The sequence below is a fragment of the Zonotrichia leucophrys genome, chromosome 6, assembly GCF_028769735.1.
Source record: "Zonotrichia leucophrys gambelii isolate GWCS_2022_RI chromosome 6, RI_Zleu_2.0, whole genome shotgun sequence".
Classification (NCBI taxonomy): domain Eukaryota; kingdom Metazoa; phylum Chordata; class Aves; order Passeriformes; family Passerellidae; genus Zonotrichia; species Zonotrichia leucophrys.
In genome coordinates, this window is record NC_088176.1 from 35,436,135 (window position 1) to 35,455,973 (window position 19,839).

Consider the following 19,839-nt stretch of genomic DNA (forward strand, 5'->3'; position numbering starts at 1 on the left):
TAAACAATGCAGTAAACCAAAACAACAGTGACAGAGTCAAAACACGACCTGACACCCACTTGGTCAGGGTGTTGGTGGCAGTCCCATTGGAAATGTGGCTGCAGCCCTCCTGGAGTGTCAGATGTGGTTCTGTTGGAGCAGTGATCCTGTAGAAGAGTGTAGTCTTCCTCTGAAGATCCAGTGGAAGAAGAGGCAGCTGCTGTTCCTCTGGGAAATCCAGTGGAGAAGCTGTGCTGGTGTCCCAGAATCTCAGATTATATCTGGGTAGGAATGCTTGGCTCCTCCCTCTGGGCTCACATCTCCCAGTGGGATGCTATAGTTCTTATCAGTCATGCAGGGAGCTTCAATAGCCTGTTATCAGCAGGTGACTCCCCAGAGAGATGACTGGTTGTGGAAGAGACAAGGAAAGCTGCCCACTTGACAGAAGACAACTGCCATACAGATGGCAAATAGAATACAATTTGCTTGGCGATCCAGGACAAGCTTCTTCTTCCCTCTTGGGAAATAGGAAGGAGAGGGAGGAGAAGGAGAGAGAAGGAGAGGGAGATACCCTTACCCTCTCTCAGTTGGGAACTCCAGCTCCTGACAGCTGCTAGGGGTGAAGAATGCATGAACATTTGGAAGAGTGAAGGAAATGCTTGCATTTCCTGCCTTCTTTCCCAAACCACCCCACTTGGGACAGCACCTCCTTGGCTTGCAGGGGAAGGGCAGCAGCTGTTCCTGCCCTGCCCAGCAGTGGGTTTCCCGTTGCTCTCCCTGCAGTCGGTGAGCCTGATCGAGCGGGGCAATCCGTCGCGCAGCCTGGAGCAGGTGTGCCGCTGGGCGCACTCGCAGCAGCGCCCCGACCCCGCGCACGCCGAGCACCATGACCACGCCGTCTTCCTCACCAGGCAAGATTTTGGGCCCGCAGGTATGCAAGGTACTGTATTTGTCTCGATCAGGTATGTGCAGTCTGCCCGGGGGGGGGAAAAGCCAGCGAGGGGTGAGAGGATTTTCTTGTGAGCACAGTTTCTTGGCCAGTGAGGTCCAGAAAAAGGTTATAAAGATCGGTATTTTTTTAAATTCACTTGATGAGGAAGAGAGAGACAGAGAATTAATCCAGAGCATCAGCCTGAATGGATAAAATATCTTTATTTATCCATATCCAATGGATTAAATATCTTTATTTATCCTTCGATTTCATTTACCAAGTCCTCTCCTTGGCCCAAAATGCCTTAAAATATAAAAATAAGATAAAAAAAGATGAAATACTGCAGGAAGCCCCATTGGGACAATCAATTTGTTCTGTCCCTTGGAGGACCTTTAAAGCCTGTTTTTATATGGATTTATTTCTTGGACATGGGAGCATTCAATAAATCCTGGGCCAAAGAGGAAGTTCTACTGCAGGAATCTCTCACCCTCTTGGTGCAGAGATTGTGCTGGTGTGCTCTGAGAAGTTGGAGGCCTTGCTAATAAAAGTTTTCAGGAAAACATTCTGATGTTTCATGACTTCATTAGGAAAACAGGTGCTTGGTGTTACCAGGAGAGGTGACTTTCCCTGTTCTGAGCCTGCTGCTTCCAAATTCCCATCTCCTCCTTTCCACGCTGGTGGCCAGGTCTGGATGTCCATCAGAAGGCTCCATTGATGCCGTGGATGGGGTGGGTATTGTCACCCTGATCTGTAGCACAGGTCCTCCTGGTGTGCACAGGAGGAAGGAAAGGTGGAGAAGAAAACCTGTCCTAACTTGGATGACCTCCCTGAGAAGGATCCCCCTCAGCAGGAGATGAACCTCAGGAGATATCCAGCTGGAAACCCTCCTGAGTGTGCCAGTGGTCTTGTGGCCACCAAGTAGCAGGCTTTGGGTTGTCCCAAGATGGTGTCCTGCCCTGGTCTCCTTGTCCAGAGTCACACGGGTGCAATACCAGCTTTTGTTTCGTTTTTCTAGACCCTTCCTGGCAAAGTGACTGTGTCCCAAGGCATTGGTAAATGAGAGGACCTTTTTTGGCAGAAGGGGGAGGCTCCCTAGGCTGCCCCTTGGTGGGAAGGAGTTGTGAGATCCATGGAGCAGCCCTGCTCCAGGGGTGCTCCTTCCAGCAGCTCCTTCCCCTTTTTCCTGTGGATCTGGCTCTCTGCTTGTCACACATCTCCAGGACTTTCTGCAGAATCCCCATGTCCTTGCCTGGCTGTGCTGCATGGCACAAGCAACTCCTCATCCACTGGGAATCTCCCTCTGATTGGGCTGCTGGAATAGTAACACCATGCTTGCTCTTGCCTCTTTTCCCCAAAACAAAGTCCTTGTGGACCCCCAACACTCTGTTAAGCTCAGGGATGCGTGGAATGAAGGACCAGAGCATGGCACTGCATTATCCCAAATATGCCCTTTGAAGAGAAGAGCAGTGGACAGATGGGCTGTAAACTTTAATTGCTGCTGTAGAGGTCTTGTCTCTCTGCAGTGGGTGGCGCAGAGGGGTTTTCTGGCCTGGGCTGAAGGATGCTTGTGCTCAGAATTAAATATTTTTCAGGTAGTTGCTTCTCATCATCATTCTCCTGTGGAGAACCTTTTGTTCTCCTTCCAATTCTTACTGGAGTCTCCCTTACAAAAACTTGCCTTTGTGAGCATCCACCTTTTCATATTCCTTTGTCCCATCTCCCATCTGCAGCTTCTTTGGTTGGGAATTTATCCAATTTTCATCTTGGACAAAATGAATTTGCCTTCCCCTTGTAGAGAAAGCTTCTCACGACTTTATTCTTTCTTGTGGAAAGCTTCATGGGGGTAAAAAAAAATCTTTTCAAATTATTCATCCAGGGCTTGATTTATTACTCTATGGTTAAACCCCATTATGGGAGTGACTTGGTGTGGATCAAGTATCCCACAAGGATTGGGGGGCTCTGTGGACCCCGTGGTTTGGCCAGGGTGGGTGTAGGGGATGTGCATCTCCCTCAGCTCATCAGCACCCCTCTCCTGCTGGTGCCCACTCCTGGTTGACTGAGCTCTCCCCTTGCAGCATCACAGCCCCCAGGGCACAGTTATCCAGCATGGTCCTGCCCTGCTTTTGCCTCTCTGACCTTTCAGTCCTTCCTTCACTAACTCCCTTGATGCCAAAAAGGGTCAGCCTCAACACACGTAAAAAAAACTTCGGGAGTTAATTCTGGAGTGTGCTTGTTGAGCTAATTGAATTGGGCAGAAATAAGGTGAAAAAGGAAGGAAAAGTGACCAAAATGGAGGTGATGTGTTGCTGCCTAGACAGGGGAAGATTCCTCTGCCCACAGCTACCCCACTGCACTGCACTTGATCGAGGGCTGGGTCCTGGGGCTGGGGTGGGTGCATGTGCGGGTGCGCCCCGTGGGGAGCAGGGCTGTGGTTTTGGCAGGGCTCTGGGGAGAGCCTCATGCCTTTTCTCCTCTCTCATTTTCCTTCTTTATTTGTTTTAAATGAAGAAGAATGCGGGGGAGGCCATTCCTGGGCTGGGAGGCCATGGCCACCCTTGCTGGCAGGATGTTGCTGCTGTTCCTGCCCTCCTGCCTTCCCAGGTGTGTTGGCACAAGGGCACAGTGGTGCCAGCAAGCCCCACAACAACCTCTGCTGGCTTTTGGCACACACTGGTAAGCCTGTCCTTGGGCTGCCACCCAAGTGACCTGGGCAGTGACCCCTCCCCTCCAGCGCCTTCCCCTCTGTTTACTCTCCTGTTGCAGCAAAGCCAGGTTATGCATTTGTGGGTTTCTTTTTTTTTTTCTTAATTTTTCATTTTTTCCCCTCCTCTCTTAAAGGTTTTCTCTCTCCTCTCCTCCTCTGTCCTTCCCTCCTGTCTTTGCCCCAGGCTACGCTCCGGTGACAGGGATGTGCCACCCTCTCCGCAGCTGCACCCTCAACCACGAGGATGGCTTCTCCTCGGCCTTTGTGGTGGCCCACGAGACCGGGCACGTGTAAGTCCTGGGGGCAGAGCTGGCTGGGGTGGTGCCCCTCCCTTTAAGAAGGGGGCTTTCCTTCTGCTGCTGCAGCTGTGAATCCCTTGGGATCTTCCCTTCCAGGTTGGGCATGGAGCACGACGGGCAGGGCAACCGCTGCGCCGACGAGACCAGCATGGGGAGCATCATGGCGCCGCTGGTGCAGGCCGCCTTCCACCGCTACCACTGGTCCCGCTGCAGCAAGCAGGAGCTCAACCGCTACATCCAGTACGCCCCTTCCAGCTGGGGGGACATGGCCTCCCCTCAGACCCACACTTTTGGTGGCTTTTGGTACCCAAAGGTGCTCCCAGGGCTGGAGGGCCTCTGGAGACAGGCTAGAAGAGATGAGGGTGTTCAGCCTGGAGGATGGAAGGCTCCGGGGAGGCCTTGGAGCCTCTTGCAGTGCCTAAAGGCTCCAGAGAGGGACTTTGGAGAAGGGGGAAAGGCTTCCCACTGACAGAGAGTAGGGTTAGTTGGGATATCGGGAAAAAGTTCTTTCCTGTGGGGGAGATGAGGCCCTGGCACAGGCTGCCCAGAGCAGCTGTGTCTGCCCCTGGATGCCTGGAAGTGTCCAAGGCCAGGCTGGACACTGGGGCTTGGGGCAACCTGGTTTAATAGAAGGTGTCCCTGCCCATGGCAAGGGGCTGGAACTCTACGGCCTTGAAGGACCATTCCGACCCAAGCCATTCTGCGATTCCATGATAATTCAAATTCTCTATAGCTGAATTTGGAGAGTGGCCTGGAGCTGAGGGATGGGGTGATCGCAAGAAATCCTCTGTCTGACTCTGCAGCTCCTACGACTGCCTCCTGGATGACCCCTTTGAGCACCAGTGGCCCACACTACCTGAGCTGCCAGGAATTAATTATTCCATGGACGAGCAGTGCCGCTTCGACTTCGGTGTGGGCTACAAGACCTGCACGGCAGTGAGTAGGGGCTGCATGGTCACACTGTCCCCCCTCCCTGGGGTCCCCAGCCAGCCTGGCTGCCTCCAGCCTGCTGGCACTCGCTGCTGCTGTCCCAGTCCAGCTCCTCTGTGCTCCCCAGTTCCGCACCTTCGACCCCTGCAAGCAGCTGTGGTGCAGCCACCCGGACAACCCCTACTTCTGCAAGACCAAGAAAGGGCCACCCTTGGACGGCACTGAGTGCTCTCCTGGCAAGGTAGGGGCTGGTCCCGCTTCCTGTAGGAGGGATGTGTCTGAGGGCACCATGAAGGGCACCTTCCTCCCGTGCTGTACCCTTTCTGTAGTTCTGTGGGTGCAGGAGGGCTCTCCACTGATGCGGAGTGCTTTGGAAGAGGCCTGGAACTCATTCCTTGTCCTCCCTTCCAGTGGTGCTTCAAGGGCCACTGCATCTGGAAGACGTCGGAGCAGCCTTACAGCCAGGATGGCAGCTGGAGCTCCTGGTCCAAGTTTGGCTCGTGCTCCAGGACCTGCGGGGGAGGCGTGCGGTCCCGCAGCCGCAGCTGCGACAACCCACCGTACGTCTGGGCTCTGCCTCCCTCCCTTTGCCCGCCTGGAACTGCCCACGACCCAGGGGTTCCTGGCTCCTCCCCTTGCTGGCAGGGGTGGGGACATCAGTTCCTGCAGGAGCTGTGCTATTGTATTTGTGGGGTGCCCTGTGGCAGGAAGGAATGCTGAATCTGGCTCCATGTTCTCAGAAGGCTAATTTATTATGATACTATATTATATTAAAGAATGCTATAGTATACTAAAAAATACAGAAAGGATAGTTACAGAAGGCTAAAAAGATAATAATGAAAACTCATTACTCTCTCTCCAGAGTCCAACACACCTTGACCCTGATTGGCCAATAAGTCAAAACAATTCACATGAAACCAGTGTAACAAGCCCCTGTTGGATCAACCAGTTGGATTGATCAGCACCAATTGGAACAATCTCCAAACACATTCCAAAACAGCAAAACACAGGAGAAGCAATGAGATAATTATTGTTTTCCTTTTTCTCTGAGGCTTCTCAACTTCCCAGGAGAAAAATCCTGGGCAAAGGGATTTTTCCAGAGAACATGAACGCCACACTGTGCCATGTGTTTGGGCACTGAGCCGTGCTGGGGTTGAGCACCATTCCCTCTCCAGCACTCTTACCAGCCACTGGGTTTGTTTTGCAGCCCAGCATACGGAGGGCGCCCGTGCCCGGGAGCCACCTACGAATACCAGGTGTGCAATGCTGAGGAGTGCCCAGGGCCCTTCCAGGATTTCCGTGCCCAGCAGTGCTCCAAGCGCAACTCCTACTACACCCACCAGAACAGCAAACACTCCTGGCTTCCCTATGAGCACCATGACGGTGAGTGATGGCAGGTCCTGGCAAAGGAGCAGCAGCCAGACTCCTCCAGAGGAATTCCTCTGCCCTGGTGGCCATCATCCTGGGGTGGAGACTGTGCCAGCTGCACAGATGTTGGGCTCTGGGAAGCTCCTGAGCTGGAAACTGTTGTGCAATAAGCCAACATCAGGCAGGCAGCTTTTTAAAATCACGGAATCACAGAGTGGTTTGGGTTGGAAGGGACCTTAAAGATATTCTCATTCCCACCCTGCAGCCGTCGGCAGGGACACCTTCCACTAGACCAGGTTACTCACAGTTGGAAGAACACTTCCAGGGGCAGCCACAGCTTCTCTGGGCAACCTGTGCCAGGGCCTTCCCACCTGCACAATACAGAATTTCTTTCCAATACCCCACCTAACCCTGCCTTCTGACAGTTTGAAGTCATTCCCAGTCTTCACAAGCTGAAGAGTGCTTGTGCTCAGAAGTAAATATTTTCCAGGTAGTTGCTTCTGACCATCATTCTCCTGTGGAGAACCTTTTGTACTCCTTCCAATTCTTACTGGAGTCTCCCTTACAAAAACCTGCCTTTTCATATTCCTTTGTCCCATCTCCTATCCACAGCTTCTTTGGTTGGGAATTTATCCAATTTTCATCCTAGGCAAAATGAATTTGCCTTCCCCTTGTAGAGAAAGCTTCCCACAACTTTATTCTTTCTTGTGGAAAGTTTCATGGGGGTAAAAAAAAAATCTTTTCAAATTATTCATCCAGGGCTTGATTTATTACTCTATGGTTAAACCCCATTATGGGGTTTAATGTGTCACACCTTTCACCTTGTCCAAGGTCCCTCTCCAGCTTTCTTGGAGCCCCTTCAGGCACTGGAAGGGGCTCTAAGTTCTCTCTGGAGCCTTCTGTTCTCCAGGCTGAACGCTCCCAGCTCTCCCAGCCTGTTTCCAGAGCAGAGCTGCCTACTTGCATTGCAGCCTCATGTAGCATGTCCTGTCCTTTCCTTAATTTCCTGAGTGTACCAGGAAGAAGTGCAGGCTCCTGAGCTGCAAATGGAGATCAGCCACGTGAATGTCCTGGCCTTTGGAATTGTGGCTGTGCTCAGGGGTACAAGCTGAGATGAGTTTCTGCCTTCACTCACCCTAATGAATTTCTACAACCCCCTTTTTCCTCCCACCTCTCTTTTTCTCTCCCTTCCCTTTTCCTGTGCCACAGATGCTCAGAAGTGTGAGCTGATCTGCCAGTCTGAGGGCACGGGAGATGTGGTGTTCATGAACCAGGTGGTTCACGACGGGACCCGCTGCAGCTACCGAGACCCCTACAGCGTCTGTGTCCGGGGGGAGTGCCTGGTGAGGAGCTCCTGTGGGGCTGTCTCTGTCCTTTCCCTGGCCAGGAGAGAGCTCAGCCCCTTGGGGACACAGGTTTTGTCCCTGGGGACCAAGCCCGTGTGCAGCAAAGGGGGATGGCAGAGCCATGGCCTGGGCCGCTGTCGGGTACCTGTTGCTGATTCCCCGATTTCCGTGACTCTGGCTGGGCCCTCCAAGGGTCCCAGGGCTGGACCCTCCTGGAGTGGTCTTGTGTCAGGAGAGACACACTGGACCTTTTTGGTCTTCAGGTTCTTGTTTATTGTTATCTTATCTAAGGTTTTGCACACTGTCCACACCAGGCTCAGCGCACTGGAAAAGCACTGCAAAAATGGCAAACAATCTCTTGTTCCAAGGGCTTTTAAAGCTAAACTATCCAATTAAGAACTGACACCTGGATTATTTTCCCTTTTAACCCAGTAACTGATCCCAAAGAGCTGCAATGGGGACTTTTCCACCCAATTACAAAATGCCACCCATACCCATGGAGAAGGAGGAAGAAGAAGCATGAGGAAGAAGCCCAGGATGACACCCTGTGCCCTCCATCTTGCTTCCATCCACAGCACACTAAAAATTCCAAAACCTCAATTTCTCACCAAGTGATACACCTACACTACTCTCTAAAATCTACTTCACACCCTAGTGGATTCTAGTCTGTTCTGGAGTGTAGGAAACTTTCTCCATGAATGAGGGTCCAAGTCAGTGCTCCTCTGGGTGTCAGGGCACCCCAGAGCAGACAGGGAAATATTCCCAGTGCTCTGGGTTTCCACAGGCCGCAGGGCTGTAACCCTGGGCTGGGCTGCAGGGCTGTAATCCCAGGCTGGACCTCAGGCATGTAACCCAGGCTTGTCCTCTCATCCCCCGGGTGCCAGCACGTCGGCTGTGACAAGGAGGTTGGCTCCCTGAAGCAGGATGACAAGTGTGGGGTCTGCGGGGGGGACAATTCCCACTGCCGGACGGTGAAGGGGACATTGGCCAAGACCCCCAAGCAGCCAGGTGAGAGGCGTGGGTGGGCTTGGAAGCGGATTCACGAGCTGGATTCGTGTGTCCAGTTGGAGGAAACCTGCTCTTTTTCTTCTCTCCATCCTTCTTCCCTCCCTTTCAGGTGTTTTGAAGATGTTTGAGATCCCAGCTGGAGCAAGGCACCTTCAGATAGAGGAGATAGAGCCAGCATCCCACAGCATCGGTGAGCATGCCCTAGTGCACCTTTCCCTTCACCCTTTCTCAATCCTTCTCTCATAATTCCCACTAAAGAGGGTCTTGTTTAGGTCATTCCCACCCTCCAAAGTGAGTGAAGTCCAGAGTTGGTGGCAGTCCAGAGGGAATGATATTGAAAATATCCCCTTTCTCCTCCAGCTGTTAAGAATCAAGCCACAGGGAACTTCATCCTGAATGCCAAGGGCCAAGAAGCCAAAAGCCAAGTGTTCATTGAGATGGGCTTGGAGTGGGAATACACTGTGGAACAAGGCAAGGAGAGCCTGAAAACCAGCGGTCCCCTGCATGAGGCCATCAGTGTTTTGGTAAGCCTGGCTGGCAGGTGCTCTGGGGGCTTGGGGACCACTGTCACAGACAGGGGAGCTGGTCTGAGACGTGATGTGGCAGGTGATAGAAGGATGTGGGTAGAGGAAGAGGGCATGTTATTAAATCCAGGGAATGAGCCAACGAAAAGCAAGGGGTGATGAGCTGTGAGAGGTAATGGCACACGGATATGTTGCTGCATTTTGCTCTGCAGCAATTGCTTATGACTCCAAATCCCATTTTGGTTATGCTGGTATGTGGAGAATTAGAGGTTGGGTTCCCTGGACATGCAGGGAATGGCAGGTCTGTGCTCCCATCCATCCCTGTGTCCTAGTTTTGGGCAGAGGCCACCTTGCCATGTGGTCCCTTTCCCATGGCATCATTCTTCCCCCTCTCTGACTGCTCCCTCTGTCCCTGCAGGTCATCCCTCAGGAGGAGGAGGTGAGGAGCAGCCTCATGTACAGGTACATCATCCACGAAGACCTGCTGCCCATGATTGGAAATAACAATGTCCTGCTGGAGGAGATGGATTCCTACGAGTGGGCCCTCAAGAGCTGGTCCCAGTGCTCCAAGGCGTGTGGAGGAGGTAACTTCCTCTTCATAGCAGCCTACAGGGAATGCTTGGGGGGTGCTTGGGTATGGTAGAGGGTGTGTGAGCCCCTTGGGGCATCTCTGGCATGGAGAAATTGTTGCAAAGCAGTTTGAGTGAGCATTTTAGCCGGATTTCTTACGGAAAGAGGCTTGCATGATTGTGTGTGTGTACCTTTGTCTGTCTATCCATAGACCTGCTAGGATTTTTAAATTCCTTGGCTGTTTTAGCTGGATTAGAGCCAAGAAACAGTATTTTTGAAGATGATCACTACTAAAGTTTGCACAGAAGTAGGTGTGAGGTTTTCTGGTGAAAGCCTCATTTCCATACTGGGATCTGACCCTCAGATTGTGGGGGGCACCTTGTGCTCTGGGAATCAGAGTAGTTTGGGTTGGAAGGAACCTTTAAAGGCCACCTAGTCCAAACCCCTGCCACGGGCTGGGACATTTTCCATGACCTGTCTGTACTCCACAGCAGCCTTGGGACCCTGAGGGTGGGTCCAGCAGCCACACGAGCATCCTCAGCAAACCTTGGGTCCCACCTGAGTGGTGACATCTCAGAGCACATATCCCAGCAGGATATGTGAGATATGCAGGATATCCCAGCAGGATATTATGCAGGAGAAAGATCTGGGAGATTCTGGAGGGTCTCCCACACCCATCCCCTCACTGCCCACGCTCTGCCCCTTAAGGCATCCAGTACACCAAGTACGGCTGCCGTCGGAAAAGCGACAACCGGATGGTGCATAGGAACTTCTGTGACAACAGCAAGAAGCCAAAGCCAATCCGGAGGCGCTGTAACCTCCAGGAATGCTCCCAGCCCACGTAAGTCCTCTCTGTGTGGCCCAGGGTGCTCCCACTCTTCGTTGAGGCAATTCAGGGTTGGATTGGGAGCTTTTTCAGCATAAGCATCGCCTGAAATGCCTTCTCCTTGTCCTTCTTTCCCTGCTGGCAGGTGGGTGGCTGAGGAGTGGGGCGCCTGCAGCCGCTCCTGCGGGAAGATGGGGGTGCAGGCGCGGGGGGTGCAGTGCATGCAGCGCCTGCAGGACGGCACCAACCGCACCCTGCACAGCAAGAACTGCCCCGGGCAGCGCCCCGAGACGCGCCGGCCCTGCGGCCGCCTGCCCTGCCCCACACAGTGGAGGACAGGAGCCTGGTCCGAGGTGAGGAGGAGGGTATGAGGGTGGTGTCTGGGTTTGGAAAGACAGGAGTCTGCTAAGGAAAGCAGGAGTCTCCTCTTGAAATGGAGAATGTAAACCCTCCCTGCCCCTCCAAATTGCTATAAATTTTAAATTGATGGGCTCTCGGGCAAAAATATAGGAGCAGGAAATAACAGTTCTTTAATAGGGAAGGAAAAAAATAAATTATAAAATAAACAATGCAGTACACTAGAACAACACTGACAGAGTCACAACCCAACCTGACACCCTGTGGGATGTTGGTGGCAGTCCAATTGGAAATGTGGCTGCAGTCCTCCTGAAGTGTCAGGTGTGGTTCTGTTGGAGTAGGGTTCCTGTAGAAGGGTTCAGTCTTCCTCTGAAGATCCTGTGGAAGTGATAGCTGCTGTTCCTCTGGGGAATCCCGTGGAGAAAGCCATGCTGGTGTCTCAAAAACCTCTGGATTGTATCTGGGTAGCAATGCTTGGCTCCTCCCTCTGGGCTCACATCAACCAATGGGATGTTATAGTTCTTAGCAGCCATGCAGTGATATTCAATAGTCTGTTATCAGCAATGTCCCCTCCCGAGGGAGGTGTGAATGTGGTCACTCAAAGAGAGAGATAAGGCAAACTGCCCGCTTGACAAAGGTAATCTGCCATACAGATGGTGATTGAAAACATCTTGCATTACAATCTTCAACAGGTGGGTGTGAAGGTCAGGTGCTTATAGGAGTAGAACCCTAGACTGGTTTGGTTCAAAGGGAGCTGTAAAGGTCACCTAGTCCAACCCCCACGCCATGGACAGGGACAGTTTCCATCAGACCAGGTTGCTCAGAGTCTCACCCAGCCTGACCTTGGTGGAGATAAGGGTACAAGAGACAGTGATGTTTTCACAGAATGCTGGAATGGTTTGGGTTGGAAGGGACCTTAAAGCCCATCTCATTTCAACCCCTTGGTCAGGTCACCTTCTACCAGGCCAGGTTGCTCCAAGCCTGGCTTCGAAAACTTCCATGGATAAGGGTACAAGGAAAAGTGAGAGGGGAAAGCATCCCTGTGCAGAGAGTGTGGGGGTTTGGGAGACAGGGAGGGAAACCTCACATCAGAAAGCAAAATCCACCTGAGGAACAGTCAGCAGCACATCCTGGAGGGCTGTGGGGGCTATCACTGACTGCCTGTCTGTCTGTCTGTCTGTCTGGGCGCAGTGCTCGGTGACCTGTGGGGAAGGCGTCCAGCAGCGGCAGGTGGTGTGCAAGGGCAGTGACAGCAGTGCACGCTGTGAGGGTGACAAGCCAGAGGCCATCCAGGGCTGCCACGTGGCCGTCTGCCCAGGTAAGGGGAGGAGGAAGAGGTGGCACTGGGATGGGACATGTGCTGGTGGGGATCAACGCCCATGAATGCCTCCAGCCTGCTGTGGCTTCAGGTGATGCCAGTGTACGAGGTTGGGTTGAACTTCCCTGATGTGGCTGGCAGTAAAAAAAAGTTAAACGCCAACCAAAATATTTCCCTTCTCTGCTCTTAGCCTTGGCATTGGCCGGTTTTGGATTTTCTGGCAGTTCGAACTTGTGATGGGCTGGTGGAGATGGGCCCCCTGGAGTTTATCTTGGGTGGGGTTTGAGTGGCTTAAATGCTGGGTGCGTAAGGGATTTAATTTTTAAGGAGATCCTGTAAAACGAACCAAACACCCTCCCGAGGAGTTTTGAGTGCCCTCAGCCTCCCGTGGCTGCTGGGCATTGTGCTGCTCTCTCTGCAGGGAAGCTCTCTGGCATCACCACCAGTGCCGATGCCGGTGACCACGGCACGACCAAAGGGCAGCGGGTGCCCCAGGAGGGAGCCAAAAACCCTGTGAGCAAGATCTCCTCCAGTAAGTGCCCGTGTGAGGGCGGTGCTGCCCAGGATACCCCTCCCGAGGAGCTGTGCAGGCAGGGCAGAGCTGGGAGCGCACCCAGCGCCGCTCCCGGGGAGCTCCAGCCGCCACTGCTGCCTCTGCTCCAGAGCGCGGTGCTCCATTGCCATCTCGTGGCCTGCAAGGTCCTGCAGTTTCCCTGCTGAACTCCTTTTGCCTCCTGGCTTTTATGCCCTTTCCTTTTTACTTCAGAATTTTTTAAGCAGGGAAATGGCTTCTGATTTTTCCTCCTCGGAGTCCTTCATAGCTGGGGCTCAGTGCATCTTGGTTTGCAGCATCCCTTGCTCTCTGTTTTTTCTCCATGCACAGAATCCCTCAGTGCTTTGGCTTCATTTTCCAGGTCCCTCTTGCCTGCTTCCTGTGTGGATAGGCAGCACCCTTGTCTTGGTTTGGAAAGACAGGAGTCTGCTAAGGAAGGCAGGAGCCTCCCCTGAAATGGAGAATGTAAACACACCACACCCCCCCCCAGTGGCTATAAATTTTAAATTGATGGGCTCTCAGGCAAAAATATAGGAGCAGGAAATAACAGTTCTTTAATAGGGAAGGAAAAAAATAAAATTATAAAATAAACAATGCAGTACACTAGAACAACACTGACAGAGTCACAACCCAACCTGACACCTTGTGGGATGTTGGTGGCAGTCCAATTGGAAATGTGGCTGCAGCCCTCCTGGAGTGTCAGGTGTGGTTCTGTTGGAGCGAGGAGGGTCTGTAGAGAAGGATGTATTCTTGCTCTGAAGATCCAGTGGAAAAGACAGCTGCTGTTCCTCTGGGGGACCCAGTGGAGAAAGCCGTGCTGGTGTCTCACAAACCTCTGGATTATATCTGGGTAGCAATGCTTGGCTCCTCCCTCTGGGCGGAGCATTTCACAATGGGATGTTATAGTTCTTATCAGCCATGCAGTGACATTCAATAGTCTGTTATCAGCAATGTCTCCTCCCGAGGGAGGTGTGAATGTGATCACTCAAAGAGAGAGATTAAGGCTAACTTGACAAAAGATAATCTGTCATACAGATGGTAATTGAAAACATCTTGCATTGCAATTTCCCTTTGGGAATCCTATGGGAGGAGCGCAGGGCTGGGAGCCCAATGCCACCTTATTTTGTGCTGCTCTGTCCCTCTCCAGGGGAGCCTTGCCTCGGGGACAAGTCCATCTTCTGCCAGATGGAGGTCCTGGCTCGCTACTGCTCCATCCCTGGATACAACAAGCTCTGCTGTGAATCCTGTGGGAAGAAAGCCTCCTCCACCACGGGCTCACCCCCTGCCACCAGCATTTCCCCGGGATCCACCACTCCCAGCCCTGCTCTGCCTCTCCTCCCCTACCCCACCACCCCAGCTCGGGGGGAGCCTGCTGGGGACCCCACTGTGGCACCTGGGCTATCCAGCAGTGCTTTCCCAGAGGAGCTGCCAGCCCCCAGGGAGCAGGGAAGGGGCCAGGGGGCCAGGTAACTTGCTCAGAACCACCTCCCTGTGAGGCTGGCAAAGCCTTTCTCCCCTTCCCTCCCGTTCTCTCCACCTTTTTCCTCTCCCCCAACTTCCAGCGATGGTTTTCATGGGTGGCACTGCCAGGTTTGGGAATGACCTGGCTCCACATCCAGAAATTCCTGGGAAAACCACTCATTTCCCATGGTCCTGCTTGCCCTCCCAGCTGTGCCATGGTGCTTTTTGACAGTGCTGTGGGGGAAAAAAGGTGGAAAAGAGCAAAAAAAAAGCCATGGGAACACAGGCTACTTCCTCCCAAGGTGCTAAAAAGATGTGGGAGGGACATGGCTTTAATGTTGCATTTTCCTTCCCCCTGCTCCAAGCAGCAGCACAGGATGTGCTGGACAGGAGGGTCCTGGCTTGGTGGTTCAGCCCTGGAGCTTGGCGAGAGCAATGGGAGGATCCTGGGAATCTGGTGGGGAAAACTGGAGGGGAGGTGCTGAGGTAAGGAGAGGGGAAATCCCAAACTGCTGCTTTGGGCTGTCCCTGGTGGGGTAGAGAGTTTGGGAAACGTGTCTGGGGGAAGGTGGAACGTGCCAAGCATAGAGCTGCTTCTGTCCTGGAGGCAGGAGATGGTCCAGGAGATTCCAAAGTGAGCAATAAGAACCACAGGTCAAAGACCAAAAATGGTGTCAAAAATGCCTGTCACCTGGGGGTGACTATTTTTTTAAGCCAGGACTGCCCTTGGCCAGCCCTGAGCTGATACCAATGCCCAGGATCACCAGGATCACCTTGGGCCCAGTGCCTCTGGGGCAGCAACAGCTTCCAGGGGGAAATGGGAGTGACTGGGAAGTCAGGAGTGGATTTTAGGGGCAGCCACGAGGAGAGGAGGGAGCCAAGGATTCATCTGCATCTCTCATTGCTTGGGAAGGGGTGGAGAGGGGGTGATTAATGCCATTACAAATTATTGTGCCAAGTACTAAATGTTTGCACAGCACTTTAGGAGCCTTAGGCTGCCCTCTCCTTGCTGGGTGTTGGGCCAGCTCTGGGCACAGGGTTTGCCTTGACAAGTTTCAGTCCTCAAAAACCTCCCACAAATGATGTCCCTGAGGGGGCTTCCATGGTTTTGGTACTTTGGTACCTCTGGGTGCAGTGGCAGGGGAAGGTGGGGGAGGAAGTTTTGGGAATGGGGAGGTGGAGCCCCAGGAAGGCAAGGCTGGGCAGCCAGACCAGTTTGGCATTGCAAAGAGGGATGTCCTTGGCAGCACATGCATGGTGTGGGTGCTGACCCTGAGGCTGCTCCTTCCCTGGTGTCCAAGGAGTAGGATGTGGCATCCCTAGGGACAGTGTTTGTGAGCTCTGCAGGTAACCAGGCCTGGCTGGTGAGGTGGCCTGGGTGATTTTCCCATGGATTGTGACAGGGTTGAGGTGCTTGCTTTGCCTGAAATGGATGAAGACCCCTCTGCATTCTGGATGTTTCAAGTATTGGACTCTGCATTGCTCCCCCAGAGTTTCCCCACACTCTCCTGCTGCTGAGGCACAGCTGGACAAGCTTTTTTCCAACTCCTCTTGAAGCACCTCAGGCTGGAGGTCCTTGGCCTCCTGGGTGCAGCCCTTTGGCCTTAGGTGGGCATCCCAAAACCTGGAACAAAGCCCCCCCATCTGTCTGAGCCACACAGCTGGCACACCTCCCGGGAGTGGGCACATGGAGTGCCCAGACACAGGACAGGCAGGGATTGGCACCCACAGGGGATCCTGTGGGGATACCAGCGTGGGGTTCATCCCTTGGGATGCCTCCACTTCTGCTGTGCCCCCTGCCAGCCCCTCCATGGGAGTCCCAGTATTTATTTATTGTGCCAAAGATAACGCTTTGTTTGCTCTCCAAGGAGCATAACAAAAAGACCTTCTTTTCCCTCAGAAATGGGCTGTGATGGCCTTCCTCCGAAATTCCCACTGCTCCCCTCCCTTCCCTGCTGGCCTAGGCTTTGGTGCTTTATTGCTTTAGGAATAATTGCAGTGTTCCCTCCCTACCCCTCAGGGCAGAGCTGTGGCTGGGCACTGGCCCAGTCCCTGGGGGTGTCTGGGCAGGGGGCTGCACTGCGGGTGCTGATCCTGACCTCAGGATCACCTGAGAGCTGGGGGAGATCTAAAGCAGGCTGGGATAGCCCTCCCAGCAGCTGGGGGTGCTCTGGGGTGGTGGTGCTGCAGGGCTGGCACCCAGCTCTGCGCGTCTCACAGAATCCTGGGGTGCTTTGGGCTGGAAGGAGCTGTGAAGCTCACCTGGTTCCAGCCCTCCTCACCTTTCACTAGCCCCGGCTGCTCCATCCTGGCCTTGGACACTGCCAGGGATCCAGGGGGATTTATTCCAGCTGAAGGCAGGCTGAGCTTGGGTGGCTTTGTCCTGTCTCTGGTCTTGTCTCCAGGAGGAGAGGGTGACTCTGATCCCCTGCACCCTCCTGAGGCAGGGGGATGCATAGAGTCGTTCCTGTGCTGTAACCTTGTCCAGTGTTACCTTGATGTATAAAGTTTTGTACATATGAGATTCAGAGCTTTTTAACTTTTAATATTTATTAATTTTGTTGGGTTCTTTTTTTTTTTTTTTGAACTCTAACATAATGTAAAAAAATAAAAATAAATCCACATAAAAATCTCTTGCTGTTGATCTTTTTTGGCGATGTGTGTGTGGAGGGGGAAATAAGAGCATGACCCATGTATGGTTGTTGAAATGGATTTACTTTGTGTTACTTCAACCTAGTCCCTCCTCTTTATCAACCAGAATTTCACATTGCTGTTTTGAGGAGAAAGAAAATCTCTAGAGATACACATATATAGATATCACAGACATCTTTTATGAAAAATCCTTTCCTTAGGATTTTTCCTCCTGAGAAGCTGAGAGGCCATAGGAACAAAAAGTAAACATTGATTATCTGCTGCTGTGGAATGCAGGTGATTGGCCCATGTTGGTTGTTTGTAATTAATGGCCAATCACAGTCAGCTGGCTTGGACAGAGAGTCCAAGCCACAAACCTTTGCTATCATTCCTTCCTATTCTTTTCTTAGCTGGCCTTCTGATGAAATCCTTTCTCCTATTCTTTTCGTGTAGTTTTAACGTAATATATATCATAAAATAATAAATCAAGCCTTCTGAAACATGGAGTCAGATCCTCGTCTCTTCCCTCATCCAAGAACCCCTGTGAACACTGTCATATACAGATACACACACATAAATAGTTAAACCAGTGCGAAAATAAATATTGATGTGTCACAATAGCCCCTGATGCCATGGCCATGTACAAAATGAAAACAGGTGAAACCAGGGCGGGGATGAGGCCAGAGGGAAGTGTCAGGGTGTGTTTTGGCAGCCCCCCTTCTCCTGTTTGATGCCAAACCCCAGTTCCTGTTGCTGGGGTTTTTAGGGAAACTCTCTGAAAGGTTTGGTGCTGCCTCAGTTGTCCCAGCTCATGGATGCTCCGCTCTGTCCTCAGAGCAGCAGTTCCCTCTCAAGGACCACTCCTGCCTTGCTTCCTGCCCTTTGCAGGCAGGACAGGGCTGGGAGGGGACACTTGGGTGGTCCCCAGGGCCACTCTTTCCAAGGACCATGGTGGCAATGCCCAGCTGGTGGCACCTGCATGGGAGGGAGGTGAGAACAACGTGACTTTGCCCTCAGGGCTGTGGGAGCTGCTCTAAAGTCATCTCACTCAGATTGGGGCTTCCTGTGGCAACTTCAGGTGTTGGTGATTGACTTCACTGTGATTGACAATTTACTTCTTCATTGGTGGCCATTGGTGCTGCTGCAATCCCTCAAAAAAGCCTTTATTTTCTCTTTCCTGCTTTACACCCTTTGAAATGTCTTCTGCAGCCCTCTGGTTCTCAGAGTGATGGTGGAACCACTACATCTTTTGGTGTAATAAAGTCACTCTGTCCTTCCCCTTGTGTTTTTCATGGCCCCTCCCAAAAGGTGAAACCCAGACCTCACCAGGTCATTCCTTAAATCCCAGCCACACTGGACTCCTCTGGACCTTTGCAGTGCCTGCTTTTACAAGTGCTTTGCAAATCCTGCTTGGATTTTACCATGGAAAAAATCTTCCACCTCTCTGTTGGGTGCTTCCACACAACATCACTACAGCTCATTACACCTTCAGTTCTTTAGGCTGCAGCAGCCACAATATTTGGGCAAGGAGGGATTTTGGTGTTTGTAAGGGATGGGACAGGCTTGCAGCTGGTGTTGTTGTGGCTTTTGTTGCTGGCATGGCCAGGCTAGACGAGGTTGGATGGGTCTTGGAGCAATTTGGTCTGGTGGAGGATGCCCTGCCCATGGCAGGTGGTGGAATGAGATGAGATTTAAAGTTCCTTCCAACCCAAACCAGTCAGGGATTTGGGTTCTGTGAGATGGGGCAGAGCAGGTGCTTGGAATTATGGCTGTGTCTCACCTTCTTCACTGCTCATTTTCCTACAGCAACCACTGCATCCCTTCAATACTCCCACTCTTGGCAGGATTGGAGTGGGTGGAACAGTTTTCTAGGAAAGCTTCAGCTTTCTTTCCCATGGCTTTTGCCAAAGGATTTAATCTCAGCCTTGCTGGCTCAGCTCAGCCACTTCCCTGCCTGACTCACCAGCCCTGGCCCTGAGCTTTCCCCCCAGCTTTTCCAGCAGGGATCTCCTCATGGCACAGCTGCTGTGCTTTGCTGCTGTGTCCTGTGCAGCTTCCCAGCTGTGTCCCTGCATTCCTGACAGCTGGGCAGGTTATAACAGCACTCTGCCAGCCGCTGCTCCTGGGATGCTCCAGATTGATTCCCTTGTGGCTGTCAGAGAAGCTGTGCATGTCCCAGGAATGCCCTGCAGGGATCCTGGTGTGATGTGCATGTCCCAAGGCAGCTGCCAGCCCTGCAGTGGACGTTTGGGATGTGCAGCTTCATGTGAGGTTTGCTGCTGTCACAGTTCAGTGCTGGGATTTCCACTGCTGCTTTGGTGAGTTATAAACTGAATTTGAATTTTTTTTGTTGTTTTTTTGTGGAGTTTGTGGACTCTCTGGGGGCCAGCAGTCAGGAAATACAATTCTTTGTGTTTCAGGCTGCCTAGGAAGGAGAGAGCAGTGGCTGATCAGAGAGAGCTCTGTCCAGCACTTCAGAGCTGCCTCCCCACTAAATTCCCAAGGAGAGCTGATCCTCACCATTCATTCAGCTGCATTCCCTCACTCTTCCTCGTGGTAGTTTTGTCTCTGCAGCCAGCTGGAGCAGACAGGCAGACAGACAGACACACAGACAATGTTTTATTGCCCCATTTGGAGGGCAGTGTCCATGTGCTCTCCTGAGGGCTGGAGGGGATGTCCTGGCAATAAGAGTGACTTGCAGGGGGAAAGAAAACACAAAACTGCTTGTGCTGGCAAGCCTGGATATGGAGGGGCTTGACAGCTGGCCTGCAAGCAAAGCTGAGTTAATAAAAGAAATAACAATTAATGATTTTCGAGTGTATCCATAGCAAGGAAGAAGACAAAGCTGTCAGTGTGTATCTTAGAAAAGATACATGACAATTTTTGTAAGCTAGACTACGTGCATAAGTAGATGTGTGTATGTGCCTTATTCAATTTCTGTAAAACTTCTATCAATTATACTGACCTTAATTGTTTTGCAGCAATGAATACAATAAGTTATTGTGATGTAGTAAACGACTTAATATCACACTTT

The 19,839-nt window shown here is 52.2% G+C and overlaps 1 protein-coding gene across 1 annotated transcript in view; it reads left to right on the forward strand.

The window, feature by feature from the left end:
- The window catches only part of ADAMTS14 (ADAM metallopeptidase with thrombospondin type 1 motif 14), a 40,332-nt gene extending 23,584 nt beyond the window's left edge, over positions 1-16,748 (forward strand). Inside the window, exons 7-23 of the mRNA XM_064717534.1 lie at positions 763-910; positions 3,799-3,904; positions 4,010-4,153; positions 4,717-4,849; positions 4,971-5,084; positions 5,255-5,403; positions 6,051-6,226; positions 7,421-7,554; positions 8,442-8,565; positions 8,675-8,755; positions 8,926-9,089; positions 9,508-9,673; positions 10,368-10,500; positions 10,631-10,838; positions 12,034-12,160; positions 12,582-12,692; positions 13,861-16,748. Coding sequence (XP_064573604.1) covers positions 763-910; positions 3,799-3,904; positions 4,010-4,153; positions 4,717-4,849; positions 4,971-5,084; positions 5,255-5,403; positions 6,051-6,226; positions 7,421-7,554; positions 8,442-8,565; positions 8,675-8,755; positions 8,926-9,089; positions 9,508-9,673; positions 10,368-10,500; positions 10,631-10,838; positions 12,034-12,160; positions 12,582-12,692; positions 13,861-14,183 — 2,541 coding nt within the window. The 3' untranslated portion in view covers positions 14,184-16,748. The remainder of the gene's footprint in view (positions 1-762; positions 911-3,798; positions 3,905-4,009; positions 4,154-4,716; positions 4,850-4,970; positions 5,085-5,254; positions 5,404-6,050; positions 6,227-7,420; positions 7,555-8,441; positions 8,566-8,674; positions 8,756-8,925; positions 9,090-9,507; positions 9,674-10,367; positions 10,501-10,630; positions 10,839-12,033; positions 12,161-12,581; positions 12,693-13,860) is intronic.
- The last annotated feature ends 3,091 nt before the right edge of the window (positions 16,749-19,839 follow it).